Source organism: Poromitra crassiceps (genome assembly GCF_964638095.1).
Source record: "Poromitra crassiceps genome assembly, chromosome: 13".
NCBI classification, from domain to species: Eukaryota; Metazoa; Chordata; class Actinopteri; order Beryciformes; family Melamphaidae; genus Poromitra; species Poromitra crassiceps.
Genome location: NC_139644.1, coordinates 1,409,647 through 1,429,382, shown reverse-complemented (window position 1 = coordinate 1,429,382; position 19,736 = coordinate 1,409,647). Strand labels below are relative to the sequence as shown.

General features: G+C 43.1%; 2 protein-coding genes across 2 annotated transcripts in view; one reads left to right on the top strand and one right to left on the bottom strand.

Moving 5' to 3' along the window:
• Positions 1 to 1,028: 1,028 nt before the first annotated feature.
• LOC310788185 (GTPase IMAP family member GIMD1-like) lies at positions 1,029 to 13,001 on the bottom strand. The gene is made up of 4 exons (XM_083649712.1): positions 12,919 to 13,001; positions 8,228 to 8,383; positions 3,280 to 3,545; positions 1,029 to 2,138 (listed from the first exon to the last, which is right to left on the bottom strand). The coding sequence occupies exons 2-4, from the start codon at positions 8,373 to 8,375 to the stop codon at positions 1,875 to 1,877; spliced, it is 678 nt and encodes a 225-aa protein (XP_083505838.1). The 5' UTR covers positions 8,376 to 8,383; positions 12,919 to 13,001; the 3' UTR covers positions 1,029 to 1,874.
• Positions 13,002 to 17,527: 4,526 nt separating this feature from the next.
• Positions 17,528 to 19,736, top strand: part of smg1 (SMG1 nonsense mediated mRNA decay associated PI3K related kinase) — a 188,388-nt gene continuing 186,179 nt past the window's right edge. Inside the window, exon 1 of the mRNA XM_083649718.1 lies at positions 17,528 to 17,648. Coding sequence (XP_083505844.1) covers positions 17,581 to 17,648 — 68 coding nt within the window. The 5' untranslated portion in view covers positions 17,528 to 17,580. The remainder of the gene's footprint in view (positions 17,649 to 19,736) is intronic.

Here is a 19,736-nt window from a genome sequence, read left to right as displayed (position 1 = left end):
TTATGAGAGTGGTGTGTGTTGGTCAATGCTGATAAAGTTGGTGATGTAGTTATTCAAGGTAATCAATTATCCATAAACAAGTGAGAACTAGCTTACTGCAAGTTTCATGTTGGCTTGTAACAGTTTAGTACCAAACTCAAGTATTTCAGTTATACAGTCAACATTTCCAGTCATTCCCAACATCTTGCCTGGGTAAGATGATGACATCACACAAATGACAAAAACCAGGGAGACCCCAGGCGCCCTCTTCAGGCCTATCCTCTTCAGGCCTATCCTCTTCAGGCCTATCCTCTTCAGGCCTATCCTCTTCAGGCCTATCCTCTTCAGGCCTATCCAATATGTGATGGAATAAAGGAATAAAAGCCTTGGTGTAATAATAGCTGCTTCTCTTACCAGAACATTTGACTCAGCTAACAGCATGTTCTATAGTGATGGAATGACGGCTCTTGGTGCACCCCCTTATGGCTCCATTCCTTTCTGAGACCCACTCAAAATAGCGACACCTCGTCTGCCCCCCCCCCCCTCCCTTTTTTTAAGGGGGCGGGCACTACTGTTAATCTGCAAAATAATCACTACTAGTATATAGGGCTGCCACGATTAGTCGACTAGTCGCGATGACGTCGATTACCAAAATCGTCCCCGACATATTTGGTATCGACGTCATCGCATGTTTTTTTGGGACCTGATATTAAAACATTTCATTTGTTTTGTTCCCCCAAAGCTGCTGCTGGTTCATTAAAAGATGTATTTTTGAGTCAATTATCATCTTATTTGTCTTTATTTTTAGTTGGCACATGCCTAAAACAACTTCAAGCTAAATTTAGAAGCTGATGATAGCTAAATCAGAGCGATTGAGTAATTGTGCGATAAGCTGCAATCGTTATGGTAAGATTTGTCCGAGGTGCCATCATTCCCCGGTCTCTCTAGGACATATGTTCTGGTCCTGCCAATCTCTGAGCAGCTTTTGGTCCTCCATTTTTCAGTGTTTCTCATCTCTATCTAACACAACACTATATCCTAATCCCCTTACTGCCATCTTCGGTATAGTCCAGCCAGAAGAGAACCTCCGGAGTCACCAAAGAAATGCAATTGCATTTGCCTCTCTTCTGGCCCGTCGACTCATTCTGTTAAACTGGAAGGCAAAACCCCCACCATCATTTAAGCAGTGGACTCATGAAGTGATGGCAATGTTGAAATTAGAGAAGTTTTGTATTCCTTAGTTGGTTGTGGGACCCTGGATGGGAGGATGTGGGTGGGGTGGGTGTTGTGAGGCTTGTTTGTTCGTATATGTATTCACAATCCAAATTGAACATATCTTGTATAGTGTGAAAATTTAAATAAAGTTTGTAAAAAAAAGAAAATAATTGCTTCAATTGTTCGGTCTAAAATAAAGAGCGTGGTTTTCTACCTAGTTTATTTGTGAAGCAATTGGATATAACTCGTTATGATTTTGTGCTATATAAATATAAAATTGATTGATTGATTGATTGATTGATTGATTGAAGGTAAACGTAAACATACAATAGAAGACACTTTATAAGAAAGACTTTTGAAATAAATAAGTTTCAGAAGTGGTTTGAGGCACCAAGAGGCAGTCACATCTAGTACATCACCAAGAAATGTAGGGGGGTCATTATATCTCCAGGGCTTGTGGAGCACTTTAGTATGGAGGGTGGGCACAGTGTCCACAAGTTTATTGAAAGAGACCGGTATCAAACTTGCTCAAACAGCATGGTTGGAGCAGGGGAATCAATAAAAGAATCAGGAGCTATATTTCTTATTTTTTATCTCACTGAGTTGTCATTAAAAAAGGTGAAACCTGGGAGGCATTCATCAGGACTGACATGAGATATGCACTGTATTTAAAAGCAGTGTTAAAAAGAGACGCTCAGAGCAGAGTGGTGATTCACAGCTGACAGGTGCAACAGTCCGTCTCGCAGCGCTCGACCTCTGATCACCGGCCAATCAGAGCTGTTGTCCAGGAAGAAGACCCTGCCTCCCACTGTGTCAGCCAGAGCTCTCAGCCAATCGGTGGTCTGGGTTAGGTAGCGTGACGGCTCAAGCCCCGCCTTCCTCAGGTGGTCAGCATGTGTGAGGACGAGTAAGGAGTGATGATGCCATTCTGGACCAAAGAGAGTCTGGAGACACACACGCACACACACACACACACACACACACACACACACACACACACACACACACTTGTACAGTCAGTGTATGCTACAGTAGGTGTGTTAGGCCCAATCCCAAAACACCCCTTGCTCACATCACTTAGCTAGCCCTTACCCCTCTGTTTTGCGCGTTCACGTATAGGCGTAAGTAGTTGTTATACCTCCTCCTGAGCCTAGAGGGTGCTATCTGCAGTAAGCTGTTCTCTCTACCGTAGAGCGTCCTGATTCTTTTTGGGATAGAGGGTAGTCTCTTAAAACACATGTGTTGGCTCCAGTCTATACTTCGCAGAAGAGAAAGTTGGTCAAAACGGAAATACGGCTGCTAATTTCTCCAATCACCTGCCTTGGTTTTGTTTACGTGTGTCGTGATTGGTCGAATACCATTGAACTTCCTCCGGTCTGTCAAAACGGAAATAAGGCGGGACATCTGCTGATTGCTGAAGGCGGGCACATCCGCTAATTTCTCCAATCACCTGCCTCGGTTTTGTTTGCATGTTGTGATTGGTCAAATACCATCAAGCTTCCTCAGGTCTGAAGTGTTTTTTTCTTTGGAAGATGACAACTTCCTCTGGCCAAATTGTAACGGGCTGAAGTTCAGACTCTCTGTCTCTGGAACATTCAAAGATTGTGGAAGAAACAGGCTGGGTAGAGGGCTATGATCTATATTGTAAGAATAGATTTACTTGGTCAAAACAAGCGATTCAGCTATTTAGAATAAGGAGAGACCATAGGGTATAACATTTCACTCTGAGCAAAATTTAAAACAAACAGCAGATTTAAAATAAAAAGTTTTAATGTTGTTTTTAAGGTTGATTTGTGCACGACAGTCAATTTCGATGTCACATTTCCCCCATTTGAGGGATAAATAGATTTGATGTCCTGACAACATACTCGTGGCTACTGATGATATATCAGGATCTGGAAGGGTCCTCCCATTTCTGGAAGGGTTATTTCATAGGGGAAGATTTCAACCACTACCCGTTGTAGCTCTGTTCCGAGGGACAAGTCGAAAAGCCAGGGGCACTCGAAAACGAGGTGTAGGGGTAAAAATGAGAAATGGGGTTGGGCCTTAGTGTGTGTGTGTGTGTGTGTGTGTGTGTGTGTGTACCTGTGTACACTCCTCCAGGTGTGTGTTGTGGTAGGGCAGGTCGGCTCTCACCACGAGCACGAGCACGTGCACACCCTCGGGACAAAGCTCGTGCACACTTTGCCCGAGCGCAGCTGGGGGGTGGGGCAGAGGGGGCGTGTCCACCACGCTGAGCCTCAGGTCAGACTCCGCCCCCTTCCTCCTGAAGAAGCTCCGGAATGTTCCGCTGAGCATCCGGCACTCTGTCGTCATAGAAACGCAGCTGTTCATCTGGAATTCCTGTCCGCCTGTTGAACAGTATTAAGCTTGTTTACATTTTACAACAACCATCATTAATAAAGGTTAGTTCTTCGTTTTATTGACTTCTATTTACAACACGATCATCCCAGCCCTGCTACAGGAGAAGCTCTAACAGCTGGGTGTACAGATGGTCCACAGACTTCCTGACTAACAGGAAGCAGCATCACCAACTCCTGGTCTATCAGCAGCAGAACTGCCCAGGGCGGAGTCCTCTTTCCATACTTCTCCCTGTACACCAACCTGCACCTCCAGTCACCAGTCTGTCATAGGGCTCATCTCAGACGGAGATGAGTCTGAGTAGAGGCAGGAGGTCGACCATCTGGTGACTTGGTGGACTCAAAACAACCTGGTGCTAAATGCTCAAAAGATAGTGGAGATGATTGTGGATTACAGGATGAACACAGTCCCATCCTCCCTCATCCCATCAACACTTTGGAGTCCTTCTGCTTCCTGGGAATCATCATCAGCAAGGACCTGAAATGGGAGCTGAACATCAGAGCTCTCACCAAGAAGACACAACAGAGGATGTACTTTGTGCGGTAGCTGAAGAAAGTGTATTCGCGAGAATTTCTGAGTAGAGAGCGGGAGGTTATTCGGCTATACTCATCCACCCATAATGCATTGCGACTAATAACACTGTAGCCCTGCTTGTTTCCTCAAGGGCTTGGACTGATGACACCAGATGATATCATATTGGACTGATCTGATGACACCGACCGACCGGCGAGCACCATGGAGGCTAACGTTGCATGCAGACCAAGAACAGGCACAATGCTGTCATGAAAGGCTCTGTGAGATTACGTTTAAAGTGTTGTAACGTTAATCTGCATGTGCATGGGTCATTATTTGTTGCTCTTGTGCTCTCCTGAGATGTTATCAGTACATATTAGTACATATTGCTGATGAGTTTAGTCATTGATGTCATTGATGTCAATGATGTCATCAACTGACATAATTACGGGAATCAACATTGTTACGTTTGTCCACTTATCTATCAGCTCTTATGACATCACTGATGACATCATCAGTTGGACTCTTATGACATCACTGATGATGTCACAACTGCGTTCATGACATCACTGATGACATCATAACCTCTTATGACATCCCTGATGACATTATCACTGGGACTTTGTGTGTGTGTGTGAGTGAATTTATGACATCACGCATGATGTCATCAGTGGGACAGACAGACAAACAAACAAAGCCCTAGATAGATAGATATAGGAGCAAGTGGGCAATGTTTGTTTGTTTAAATTTTTTGTCCCGCTGATGATGTCATAGGAGGCATTGTGACATCACTGATGGCATCAGTGATGTCACAATGCCTCCTATGACATAAGACTGATGATGTCATCAGTGATGTCATAAGAGCAAAAACATCTTATGACATCACTGATGATGTCATAGGCACTAATGTAAACTTAAGGGGCTCACACACACATGTAAACTTAAGGGCAATTTTTGTGAGCATTTTGTGAACATTTTGTGAGCAACACACACACACACACACACATCTCGCACGCCAATAGGGCAGGCGAGGCCACGCAGCAGCCGAGCTGCATATACGAGCTGCAGGGCCAGCTTAGCAAGCTGCAGGCCAGCGAGGCGACCAGTTTGTAGTGTAAACAGCCCGCATACATCATTAGTAGTTAGTTTACAGTAGATACACATTGAGAAAAAGTAGACAGGAGGCTAGCAGAGGTATTCGAACACAGCCTGACAGACACCGCCAAATCATGACTAACACAACCCGCCTTAGGCAATTTTAATGATGATGATGATGATGATGATGATGATGACGTAGAATTCAGACATATTCCACTATAGAGAGCCAAAGTGGACATCACTTCCTGCCTCACCACACGAACCAAGGTCTTAGAAAATATGAATGGTGTTGAACGGCAAGAGACAATACTTCTTTTTTACCCCGTTTTGTTAATTTAAAAGATATTAACTATGCATGTCAAGAAAATCGCAGTTTGTCCTGAAACTGAAACATAAGGTTTAATTTTGTATGAAACCGCTCAATGGACTACATCTCTCGTGTCACACAATATACGTCACGGTCACGCACATGGCCTGGCGGGAGAGGCGTCACTTATGTGACTGGTTGTGCATAGTCTTTCTGATTGATCACTTATACCACAGTTTTACCACACAGTGCCACTTTCTTGACTTGTAAAGTTATTATCTTTTAAATTGACAAACATCATCATATGTACCCTGTGGCACAATTCAAACGGGATTAACAAGTATCTCTCCGTTCATCACCATTCATATATTTTTAAGACGTTATTATTTAAGAATTATGTTGTGCTCCCAGGAGCTGGTTTGGTTATGAAATATGACTATTAATAATTATGAATTATTAATATTCATAAATTTATTAGATTTGACAGAAAATATTGTATTCTCTGTAAGATTCGGGGCACCACTGTAGTTAAGGCTACAGACCTGTCTAAAAGTCAGTTATGACTAGTTTAGACACCAAACCAAATTGTCATATCAGTCTCATAATGATATAATGTACATTGTACAGTTGATTGAAGGTCAAAGTTCGTAAGCTTCTGTCACAGATTTCCACAGATAAAATACCTCATGAATAATAACCAAGATTCATAGCATTATGTAATAAAAATATTTAATAAATCACAATATCAATGGACATTAACATAATGATTAAAATATCAGTTCATCACATTTACTTTTATGACTAATACTCTACTACATCTATCGCTAATAACTAATCTGAATAAACATTATATCACTGTGTGTGTGTGTGTGTGCGTGTGTGTGTGTGTGTGTGTGGGTGTGTGTGTGTGAGAGAGAGAGAGAGGAGGAGGGAGGAGAAGGTGGAGTGTCTTATGTCACCCCAGGATTGGCTGAGGGGCGGGCTGATCGTGTTAAGACCGCCTCCTTTTCAAAATGGCGGTTTTGCCAAAATTGAGGAAGGATTGACCTGGGCTGCGTTCCAATACCCATACTTGTACTTCTTTCTTGTAGTATGTACTGCCGCTGCCCTCACATAGTATGGATTGTAGTGTGCAGCATGCATGCTAAATGCATACTATTGGGACACACTACATCTGTCGTCACGTGAGCTTCCTGAACTCCGACCTCTTGCTCACTTCCGCCGACGTCCGCAGCGCCACATTTGAGTTTTTTTTTTTCAATAAACAAAGTCTGGCAGTAACAAACAGTACATTATACAAAAAATTCAGACTAAACATTTACAAAATTGGAACAGACAATCAAATAAACAAAATAAAATAAATAAAGCAAAAACATTAAGTCAGAGTTCTAAACAGGAATCAAGATATGCATGTTTTGGTACACACTCCATGCTTGTTTGGTTTTAACATATTTCAAGGCTTTCTTAAAGTTAATTATCTCATTCATGAACACGCAGCTCAGTCAGTGCGACGTAACTCCAGTAGGTGGCGGTAATGCACAAAAAGTTGTTTGCCAACCGCCATAAAACATTAGAAGAAGAAGAAGAAGATGTAACTTCCTGCTGCGCAAAGGATTGTGGGGAAGATTGGCTGACAAAGCATGCATCGATGCATACTCCGAAATAGGAGCTGATGTAGTACAACATCCTGGTACTCTTGGCATACTGCATCTGACATACTATGTATTGGGACATACTAATTCTTTTTTTGCCTACTAAATAGTATGGAAGTATGGGTATTGGAACGGGGCCCAGGTCAGACAGAGGTGGCTGGGGGGCGGTCTGGAACCGCCTCCTTTCCAAAATGGCGGTTCTGCCGAATTTAGGAAGGGACTGTTTAGCCTGGATCACTCTGTGTGAGTGACTAATCAACTCTCTAATTCAGCTTAACTGTATTTTTGCGGGTGGACATTCTGAACACCTCCAGACCGTCCCAAGCTTAGCCCTTCCGGTTGAACGGGCTCAGCTGGGAAGCCGAGAGAGTGGGAGAGAGAGGGAGGAGAGTGGCCCGCTGATGGCCGCTAAGTTCTTCCGAACTTGGCGCTCACCAGCTCTGCCTACGACACCTTCAGGCGTCTTTTTTACCCCGTTTTGTTAATTTAAAAGATATTAACTATGCATGTCAAGAAAATCGCAGTTTGTCCTGAAACTGAAACATAAGGTTTCATTTTGTATGAAACCGCTCAATGGACTACATCTCTCGTGTCACACAATATACGTCACGGTCACGCACATGGCCTGGCGGGAGAGACGTCACTTATGTGACTGGTTGTGCATAGTCTTTCTGATTGATCACTTATACCACAGTTTTACCACACAGTGCGACTTTCTTGACTTGTAAAGTTATTATCTTTTAAATTGACAAACATCATCATATGTACCCCGTGGCACAATTCAAACGGGATTAACAAGTATCTTTCCGTTCATCACCATTCATATATTTTTAAGACGTTGGTGCGCATCATAGGGTGTATTATGTCGAGATTTTGACTGAAGAATGCATCACCAACACTACTCAACAGCCATGTACATTGATACAAAGCTGAGGGTTTAGTTCGGCTTTAACCATTTATTAACATTTTATTGTCTTTACAAAAAAAAGATTTGTCAAAAATCACTGCAGAGATTTGACAGTGATACTTTTACTTCCTGTCATAAGTTTGATATATGACTGAATAAAGAAGAGATCTGATTTGAGTAAGTCTTCATACTGACCAATCAGAGCGTTCCCCACAGAGCTCCTCCCACTTTGCCTTTCACCTAGCAACAGCACGTTCAGGGCCAGCACCTCCCGCTTGTCGCCATGGAGATAGCCCCAGCTGCTGAGAGCGTTGCCACAGTATCCCCGCCTGTCCATCTCCATTGGTGTCACTGAAGAGGCGGAGTCAAATCATGACTTTTTCACTTTGTTAGCAGACACTCCAAAATTACAATTTTGGATGAATTCATTTGTTTTGTAGAGTAATTAGAGGAATAGAGGAATTTGTTGTAAGTAAAACTTTTTCTTTTACTTTTTACATTTCCCCCAACTTTTTGGCACACACTTTTTGGCACCCAACAGTTACAGTCAATGATATATCACCTTGAGGCAGAATATCATAGTCTGACGTCAATGAGACGATTTTCTTAATATTTAGAATATCATATTTTCCCCATTTATTTTCACTTTCACCATCAGGGGCATCATGGATGGTTCTAAACGTCTTTCTCAAATGGAAAAAGAGAGGTATCCAGTTCAGCGCTGCTAGGGTGGGCTAGTGAGAGAGAGAGGGGGAGAGAGAATGAGAGAGAGGGAGAGAGAGAATGAGAGAGAGGGAGAGAGAGGCGAGGGAGAGCCCAGAGTGACTGAGAAAGAGAGAGAGGGGCAGAGAGACAGGGAGAGAGAGAGAGGGAGACGCAACAACAGAGACTCATTCTGAAGGAGTGGAAATCCCCCTCTCCGCCTTCTTTTCAGCTCTGGCTGACGGACATAGTCTCAGTTATACAGAGACTCAGGTTCCTGAGGACCAACTCACTGAAGACAAAATGTACTTAAGTACAAGTAAAATTACTGATTTTAAAAACTACTCAAAAAAGTACAAGGAGCTACACAAAGAAGCTATTCAATTACAGTAACTAGAGTAAATGTAATTAGTTACTTCATTACTTTCCACCTCGAGCGACGAAGAGGCAGTCGAGCGAGCTATACCGTGGTTGAAGAGAACCCTAATCCTAGCATGAAAGCTGGGAGAGCACGAGAGGGGTTACATCATTTTTGACTGTCGTGCATTAAAACTAAAGTAACACGTGTTTTGAAAATGTACTCCTTACATTTTCAGAAAGTACAGATATTTGTGTTAAAATGTAGGGAGTAAAAAAGAATTACTCTGTAAAGTACAGATACCTGAAAATTCTACTCAAGTAAAAAACATTTTTTTCAACAGACCATTATCTCCTCAAAATCAAAACTATTTTCCAAACAGCTTTAAACTAACCTGGTGTGTACATCACTTTGGATCAAAGCATCTGTCTGCCAAATAGGAAATTAATTGCATTATCAGAGTCAGGCTCAGTTGATAGAAACAATGGAGATCTGGCTTTTCAGTCAAAACTCACATTTCTTGCGAGTTACTGTAACTAAATGAGTTACTGTAACTAAATGAGTTACTGTAACTAAATGAGTTACTGTAACATTACTGTAACAAAATGTACAATAATGACTAACTACTAACCCACACTGCCTTAACTGCAGACTAAATACAGCACAACTAAGACGAGACAAGGCTTACCTGCTCAGGTGAGGTAGAGACACAGTTATTCGGTTGTTAAGACTGATGACAGACATTCACCTCCGGCGCCAAGTGGCACAGCTCCTCATTTGCCTCATTCAAAACAACTATGGCGGATCCCGTGAACCTTTTTAGATATCTTTTTATAAATAATTTTTTAACTTAACATAACTTTTTATAGATCATTTGTTTAGACTTAGCGCCAAACTTTGTTTTTCTACGTACTTTCTCCGAATTGTAACGTACCTTACTAACTGCAGCCATTTCTTCTTCTCTTTCTCATCGCAAGGAAAGTGGTAGAATGATAGTTTTGATAGTTTTTGAATGGTGGTTTTTCTTGTCTCAGATCTATTCCAACAATGAAGGACACAGCACTGCGACAACGCAGAGAGGCTTGGACGCTTTGCGCTTGGACCCGGAAGTAGTATTGTCAGGAGGTCATACGTCACAGCTTCAGCGAATTGGACCAATCGATATGAGGTGTGTGTGTGTGTGTGTGTGTGTGTGTGTGGGTGTGTGTGTGTGTGTGTGTGTGTGTGTGTGTGGGGGGGGGGGGGGTGTTGAGGGGGGTCTGGTTAAATAATAACCAATCCAACCCATCTGTCTGTCCCTGGATAGTTCTATGATGTTGTAAAACTGACTACCATCTGGTTTCATATTACACTGATAAGAGTTAAAGGGACACTTTAAAGGCAATGTGTAATGCTGCTGCTATAGTCGATTGAGACCTCCGCAGATGACGCGCGCACTGGGACCGAGACTTTAGTCAGAGTGATCATCATGCTACATACAGTGTTAATAATTATACATATAGTTCAGACCAAGCTATCTGATTGGTCAAGGACCGTTCTCAAATGAGCATAACAGCACACCTAGCCGTTCTCGTCCTCATCACTAAAATATCACTCCACCGGCCGGTCTGTTCAGCAGAGAACAGTAATGTCTTCATTTGATTTAGAATGCGTGGGACATGTAACTGGTTCATTAAAATCGCATTCCATTCGCATTATTTACCGCACTGCTCCTAAAATTAACGTAAGTGGCTTGCGCCAGAGAGCCTGGTTGTCCCGGAACCCACTCCCTTAGCGCCAGAACACACTGATTTGGGGGCGGAACACACCAGGATTGGCCAATGCCAACTCCAGTGCCCAGAACTGTCAAATCAAATCATCGACAGACATGCTATGGCCCGCCTCTCAACCCTTTTTCACACAGGCAGTATTTTTAGTCTGATACGCTACCGTTCCTCTCCTCCTATGTCTATGGTGGAAACCAGCAGCTTGTTTGTTTATCTTTTTTTCTAACCATTCGCCAACAGTAAATCCCAATTTATGCTTGGTCTGGTGACACTTTTGAAACCGTCACCGACAGAAATGAAGACTTGAGTCGACACTTTCAAGTGTCGGCGAGAGGTGTCTGCTACCTTGTGAAATGTCTAGTGTCGCTGACTACGTCACATAGTGTCGCTCTCTCTCTCGTAATGGACAAGCCCGTCTTTTATTGTCACACGAACACCACAATACATGCATGCGGCCACAACACACTCATGCTGACGGTGGTCGGTGAAAAGTGTCCTCTGCATTTAACCCATCCAGGCATGTCCTTTCCTCCGAGGGGCAGGCCAGGAGCAGTGGTCGCTTTCTCGTACAGCGCCCAACTTCGGATGTTGTCGTCACTGGTCGGATGACGATGACGATCTGATCTTCTGCATGTTTTTAGTGGGGGGGTTATATACGGAGGAACCCCCTGGGGGAGCACGGGGAGAACATGCAAACTCCACACAGAGAGAAAGGCCCTTACGACGAGATAACCCACCTGGGCAGTAGGCACTGAAGATATGGGGGGGGACACAACCACAGCGCCCACAGTGTCCCAGGCGAGAATCGAACTCAGGACCTTCTAACTGTGAGGCGACAGCGCTACCGACTGCGCCACCGTACACTTGTGACTAGTCACAAGTGTGATTGGCTATAGACGGCATGCGCTTGACTTCCTTGTTTAGGTTTTCGCTGAAATTAAATTAATGAACGTGTCCCACTATTTTTATCAGCCTGTCCTTGATGTATGACTTTGTGAAAATCACAAAGAACATTGTGACCAATTTCCCAAAGAGAGAGGAGGTGAGTTGTGTGGTTGTGTGTCGTTATATGCGGCTGCAGTACGTTACATCTTGCCTCCGACGTGGTTTCACTGTGCATTCCATCTCTTCTCTTGGCTGTCTGCACTTATAGCGTTTGAGTGTCACGTGACCGTTGAACCGAGGCAAACGTTCACTGAATATTATAAATGCAACACCATAAGTGACACTTTCTTTTTTGTAGGCGACCATGTGCCGAGCGACACTTTCTAATAAGTATAAATTAAACTTACATCCGCCAAAGAAATTAAAATTAACAATAAAACAATCCATTTAGCATCAATGCTGTAAGCTAGATGCTGCTTTCTGCACAGCTGTTTGTTACAGTTAACTCATGTGATGAGCATATCGGCTGGCTGGCGTCTGGCTGATTCAACAGGGACTATTTATTGCCTCGGACTAACACACTCGGCAAAAAGTTTGTTATTTTGAGAGCAAATTGTCCCAAAATATGAACACCTTTTGTTTATAGCTTGTATTTTGTTGGTAACGGTTGTATAATCGCAATATTACACTCGAGGGTGTGCTTTACTGTAATTAGTGACACTTCAGTGACGCAGACAAAAACAAAGGAAATGGTCATTGACTTCAGAAGCAGGAAAAGCACACCGGAACCAGTTCACATCGACAATCAAACCATCCACACCGTTGACAGCTACCGTTACCTTGGCACCATCATAGACTCCAAACTCACCTGGACATCAAACACACAGGCAATCTACAGCAAAGGACAACAGAGACTACACCTTCTACGCAAACTACGGAAATACAACCCCAACAGCTCCACACTGCAGCTTTTCTACCAAACCTTCATGGAAACTGTACACACTTTTGGATTTTTAACCTGGTTCAGTTCCCTAACACTCATATATAGAAACAGGATAACAAAAATCGTCAACATATCAAGGAAGATCTGCAGAATCAAATGCCGGGACATCACATCACTTTTCAAATCACGTGCAATACAGAAAGCAAACCGGATTATAACAGACATTACTCACCCACTCAACAGCCAATCTAAAGCACTCCCCTCAGGACGCAGGTTCAGAACCCCACTCTATAGAACAACAAGGACAAACACAACATTCATCCCCACATCCATTGGACTAATAAACTGACTCTGATACCCCCCCCCCCCAGCACCACCCATCCAACCCCTCCCCTGGCCCAATCTTGTGATGTGTTGATGTTGCCAATAATTTTTGTTGTTGTCTTGTGCTGTTGTCTTGTCTGTTGTTTTTGATGTCCTTTTTGCCAATGACCATGATGTACAAACCAATTTTCCTAACGGACAAATAAATACTTCATTCATTCATTCATTCATTCATTCATATGGACCTCGGCTGCGCCTCAGTCCTGCCGCATCACTGTCGTGCCACTAATGACAGTAAACCCTCTCGTGTAATATTATACATTATAATATTGCTTAAGTGAGAAACGGCCCATAAAAGTCACAATGAAATGCCAACATTATGTGCAGTAATAAAATTGAGTATGTGGACTTTGAGTATGTGTTTCAAGTTCTGTGTTCGGCCACAGCTATGCCGTTTTACGTGCAATCGGGCTGAAACCTTCAGGGTGTGTAAAGGGCACCCGTGATGCCGGGTGACCTGAGGAGCCGGATTTTTAATTAGGCTAATTAGCTAATGATGTGATGTCATCAGTGATGATGTGATAAGGGCGCCACGTGCGCACTGATGGAAAATGGTTTTCCAATCCTCCTAGCACAGCTTAACACAAGTGCTAAAAGTCCCTCAGTCAGAAGGTTTTTAAAAATGTTATTCTTGTATGGGCCATAAGCCCATACAACCTGTTCAGGCGTGGCCCAATTCGAATTCAGACAGATAAGAACCAGTTATTGACAACAATCTGATATATAGATGTTATTTTATATAGAATTAAATTGCATATAAAAATACAGAGCGGGTCAAGTAAATACAATACGATTACAGATCTGGAGGGAATGTTCAGTAGAGGCATCGGCAGGATGAGTCTGTGAAGATGTCACCGGCTGTCTGCGTCGACGGAAGATTCTCTGGCGACTTCCTCTTATATGCTTTCCTTGAACAGTTGATACTTCTGCTTTTTGTGTCCGCTTGGAACATTGCTTTATGGGGGATTTTATTTAGCTGCCTTAAAAGGACATTTCTGTTTTTGGGGAGACACTCTATGACAGGAAATACTTAAACAGTTCAAACTGTATGTAACACTTCCCCTGCATTCACAGACGGACAGACAGACAAACACACACACACACCCAGACAGACACGTACGCATACACACACACACACACACACACACACACACACACACACACACATAGACAGACAGACAGACAGGCAGACAGACAGACAAATAAACCGATAAACAAATACCCCTTAAATTTATTCAGCATTATTCAGCACATTTGCAACATTTTGCGATTGGTCTTCATGCTCGACCACAGGCTTTTGCTATAAGTTTCTGGGAAACCCTAACATGGCTAATGCCACCCAATTCCGACTCTCTCGATAAAAAACATGGACCTTACAGTTGTTCCAAGCTAGCCAGCAAATTTAGCCTTTTATTAACATTACCTAGAAATACTGCTTTAATCATTTAAGATGATTCACTATGCTAAACATTTGCATTTGTTTGTTGCTGTTTGAAAGGAAAGACACAAATTGCACACAATATTCATACATCGCTTCATTTGTTAATACAGAAACAATTATGGCAATATGTTGCAATTTATTAAACATTAATACTGGAGATCATCTAACAGTGTAAAGACACAAGTTCATGACCTTACAGCATGGTACATTTGGCCAGGAACCGAACCCGGGCCTCCCCGCGTGGCGGGCAAGAATCCGCGCTGGAAGTACTTTTAAGTAGGGGGTGCTGTAAGGAGGGGACTCTCGGTGCTGCGCCGAAGAAAATTTGACGTTTTTGGGCTTTTAGCCATATTTAGAAGAATATTTAAAACAAACAAACATGACAATGACGCTCGTTTGTAGCCTTATCAGTGTCAAGCAAGCGTGTAGAACCCAGCAGCCATAGGGGTTGCCAGGTCAGTTAAACCAGGGGTTCCCAACCTTTTTTGCGCCAAGGACCGGTAGATACATGCAGGACCGGTTGTCAATTTGAATGGTTTTAGTTACATATATATTTACTCACCAGGTGGCGACAAAAGGTAAATAACAGCCTTTTGTGTTGTATGTAGCCTACAGTATTTATGTTTTTGTTTAAACTACAAACATAAATAAACGTCAACCTATGTTTTAACTACCACACACAGCCTATAATATTATAGCCTATGTTTATTTAAAAAAAAAAAAAAAAAAAAAATTGGGGGCCCCCCAACTCCCGGGGCTCTAGGCAGCCGCTTGGTTCGCATATAGGGCGGGCCGGCCCTGCACACACACACAAGGAGGCATTGTGACATGACTGATCAATGATGTCACACACACATACACACACACACACACACACACACACACACACACACACACACACACACACACACACACACACACACACACACACACACACACACACACACACACACACACACACACACACTGATGATGTTATCAGTGATATCATAATGGGACACACACACACACAAGGAGGAATTGTGACATCACTGATGCAAAAACATGTAGTGAGCATTGAGCAACACAAACACACACACACACACACACACACACACACATCCACACACAGCGTAAGCATCGAGCGCCCGTAGCGCGCAAGATGCCTAGTTTTGATATAAAGTCCAAAGAAATTGCTTTTTGCTGAACCCGGAAGCGGCCGGCCAAGAAATATCTCAGGGGCGACTGACTGACTGACTGACTGACTGATTTTGAAACACACATGTGTGAGTGTCCCGGTCCAGCTTAACTTAATGTTTTTTAATATAAAGGCGTGAAAATAAAAATTACATTCTATAAGCACATTTTTGATTGATATCTGATTAGTTAATAGGTTTTGTGGGTGAATGACAAGTAAGTCGGTCAGAAGGCGCCCATGCGATTCTCTGCCTGGGGCCCCATCATGCTGACCTTACACCAAAAGACTTTTCAAGCGATTTCACACAAATTGCCAATGACGGAATGAAATGATGAGAGTTTTGCTGGAGTTATGATGTGCTCCCGTCATCTCAGCCATTTGGTGTAAGGTGGTGATCAAACTCAGTCCGAGCTGTCTGGACTCAGTCTTCTTCTCGTCCTGACGTTCAAACAAAATCAAACGTGTTTAAAAATATTCTCAGGAGTCTTTAGCCTTGGCTCGTGCAAATAGTGTAGTTCAATGACTACTGACGCACACGGACATTGCCAATACAACAACCAATACTTTGCACTTTCTCCAGCACCAAAACAGGACACCAATATGCACCAATACTGTATTTTCAAAATAGTAATGAGAAATCAAATCAATATTTTATATTGCAAACTAGCCTACACATGTGAAATGCAGCTAGTGCACTGTGCTTTGGAGTAATTTACAGTGTGGTTAATTTACAGTCTGTGACTAAAAATGAGAGGGTGTCAGACGTCTTTTCTAAGTCTTCTAGTGTATGGTAGGCAGTCTTTTCAAAATCTTACAGTCTGTGACTAAAATTCAGTAACTCATCTTACGCCCAAGTCTTTGCTAGTTTCTAGCACTCAAAATCCTCCTTTTTTCTTTTAATTACCATTGGGTCAGTAGCTACATTAAAGGATGTGTTTCAGTGGTAATTAAAAGAAAAAAACTTAGATTTTTGAGTGCTAGAAACTAGCATTTGTAGGCTACTTGCACTTGGGCGTAAGATATGGCCCATGTGGCATGCCATTGTCTTTATGTGAGCTGATGTGATAGAGCATGTCATAGGCCTACTTTAAAAGTATTTTCGGAGTCTTTTCAAAGTTTTCTAGTGTATGGTGCTGAGCTGATCATCACTCTCACGCCTGAATTCCTGAACATGAAATTAAACTATGTTTCGTTTTCTCGGAAGAAACAAACCTCTCTTGCACTCATTTGCAGAGAGGCAAAGTGGAACGTCACTTCCTGCTTCAGCACTGTACCAGAGATTTTCATCCGCCATTTATTTTCCCATAGAATTTCGTAAAATGCTTATAAAATAGTTGTACTTCGTCGAACCAAACGGTTCAGCTAACGCTATAATCAGGAGAGAACATAGAACATTTCAATCGGACCAAATCTGAAAAAACAACATCGAAAAATATTTTCTTTAAACCCGCATTTTTTTTACGTTTTTGTTCCAGTGAAATGTTAGGCGATCTCTCCTCTTTCTAAATATATCTGTACCGTTTGGTTTGAACTAGTAAAACTATTTATATACGCATTTTACGAAATGTGTATGGGAAAATAAATGGCGGATGAAAATCTCTGGTACAGTGCTGAAGCAGGAAGTATGCGGTCACTTTGCCTCTCGTCTCGCTTGCCAGACTATTCTCCCTGCACCGGGGCAAACGTCGAAGGCCGACAGAGGGCGCTGTGAGAAAACTAGGGAGAATCTGCTGCTTCCTCAAGTCAGGAACGAAGAAGGCCGACTAAACATTAGCTGTAGCAGCGACTTGCTAACCGATTTCTGACCGTGGAATAAAGCCGTTGTGTCAGCTAGAGAGGAGGCGGTCACCGCTGCCTGTTGACAGGCGGGTCATGCAGCTCTCTGGCCGGTAATGAGCCGTAAAGCCCCGGGGTCTCGGCTCAGACTGCAGCCACATTGGAACACAGACTGGCCGCCCAGGTGGGTGTCCAGCCCGGGGAGGCCGATAAGACAGGCCGGGGACTCACTGGGCCTCAGCGCTGCTTTATTTAGCTGTAGCCACATGGGAGGGAGGCGGGGAAGACTTGTTGGATTTTGCCATCAGTCAGTTAGATAGTCAGCATTATGTGTATCATGTAGGTTAAACTGTGAGGTTAACGTTAGTCAGCGTTGTTAAATTCAACATTAACTCACCGCTTCTTTACAGGGCTGATTGTTTACGTTAGCGACTGATTCCAGATAATGTTACCAGACTTGGCTTTGCTGGAGCATTGCTAGTGTTGTGTGATTAACGTTAGTACTTATGGACTAGTCATTTGTCAATTAGTTGGCTGAATATATCGCACGCTGTCACGTGTTAATTAAATGGTTGATCACGCTATAGTGCAAGCACAAGGAAGGCATTTGGCTTCATTAGCATGGCGTGGTGATGGTGCCGCTCATTCTGTTAGCTCATAGCCACTAGCCACCCAATCTCAGTCTGTTAGCTCATAGCCACTCGCCACCCAATCTCAGTCTGTTAGCTCATAGCCACTAGCCACTCTGTTAGCTCATAGCCACTACTAGCCACCCAATCTCATTCTGTTAACTATTAGCCACTAGCCACCCAATCTGGGCACCCAGAGTCTCAGTCTGACAGATTGAAACTGGGTGCCCACTGCCCAGATTGCTAGCCAGTAGCCACCACATACGTTGGCTAATGTGCTAGCGGTAAAGTATCACCTACTGATAATGATTCAGACAGTGATTTTAGGCAAGGCTCCGTCTACACGTCTATAATGAGATGTGATTGTCATCATCAGTGAGCATTGTTAGCCCTCTCTGTTAATGCTAACCCAGTCTCTGGTTAGCTGGTTAGCCTCCCCAAGCCAACTAGCTGGGAGAGACACCACCCTTCTCTAACGTTAGCAGCTTGTCCAAGGAACTTCCGGGCATTTCTTTTAAACATTTGCACACAAATTATGGGAATATTCATGTTCAGCAGTTTTTAGTTGATTGAAGATTACTTTGACACAGGATTTGATAGAAGATATAATTGACTGTTATAGCTCTCAAAACTCATTACCCATACCCAACAAATCTTGCAAGTAAGATAGGCTACATGTTTTCAAAGTAGTCTGATAATAAAATATGCAATAAGCAATATCATAAATTATAACCAATCCTAAAACAAATGTATTATATGTAGAGCGTTTATAATGATTTAAAACCAACTAGTGCAGTGCCCGTTCAAAACAGGCCGTGTGAAGCTTTCTTGAGAACCACACATGCCCATAGTGCAGCTTTCTCAAACGAGGCAATTGGTACTTTCTAGGGATGCACGATATTTATCGGACGATAAATTATCAGCCGATATGGCCATTTTGCATTATTTATTATTCCAATAATGACATTTTAGCTGATAAATAGCCCCTGATCATGCGGCGCCAACTTGGTTTTGTTTTGCATTGGAAGCGGAGCATTGTTGTCGCGTGCTCGTGACATCACAAGCAGCTGCCTGCACCTGCCTTATAGAGCGAAACATGGCTGCGCCAGTGTGGCCGTTTATAACCAAAACAACGTGATTGCAATTTGCAATACATGGTACATTGCAATACAAGGTTTCTGAGATGAGGGGAAAGTCTGAGCTGGCATTACGTTAAACCAAACGTGTTTACTGTTAACATACAGTCAATGGCATTAACGTTAGTTGTTGTGGTGGCTAACGTTTGCTAGCTGGTTGTGGCCTACCTATGGGTAGTTCAGCAGGCAGCGGTCCTCAAGCTTGTTGTGACCAAACATCCCCGCATTTAAAGCACTTCATACTCCCAGAGCTGGCGTAAACTATAGAGAACCTCATGCTTTACCCGAAATGAAACATCCAGGGTTTGTGTCTCAACTCCAAAAGCAACCCGCTAATGTAACGTTACATGTAAGCTAACGTGAAGCTAACGTAGCTAGCTGCCCATCACTTCAATAGAACTGGCCCCAATGCAAAATTCAGACAGCCCATTAATGGTCCATTTCCACCGCTGGTATTAGCCCCGCCCAGCTCGACTCGCTTTTTGGACTCACTCAACCCTGGACAGC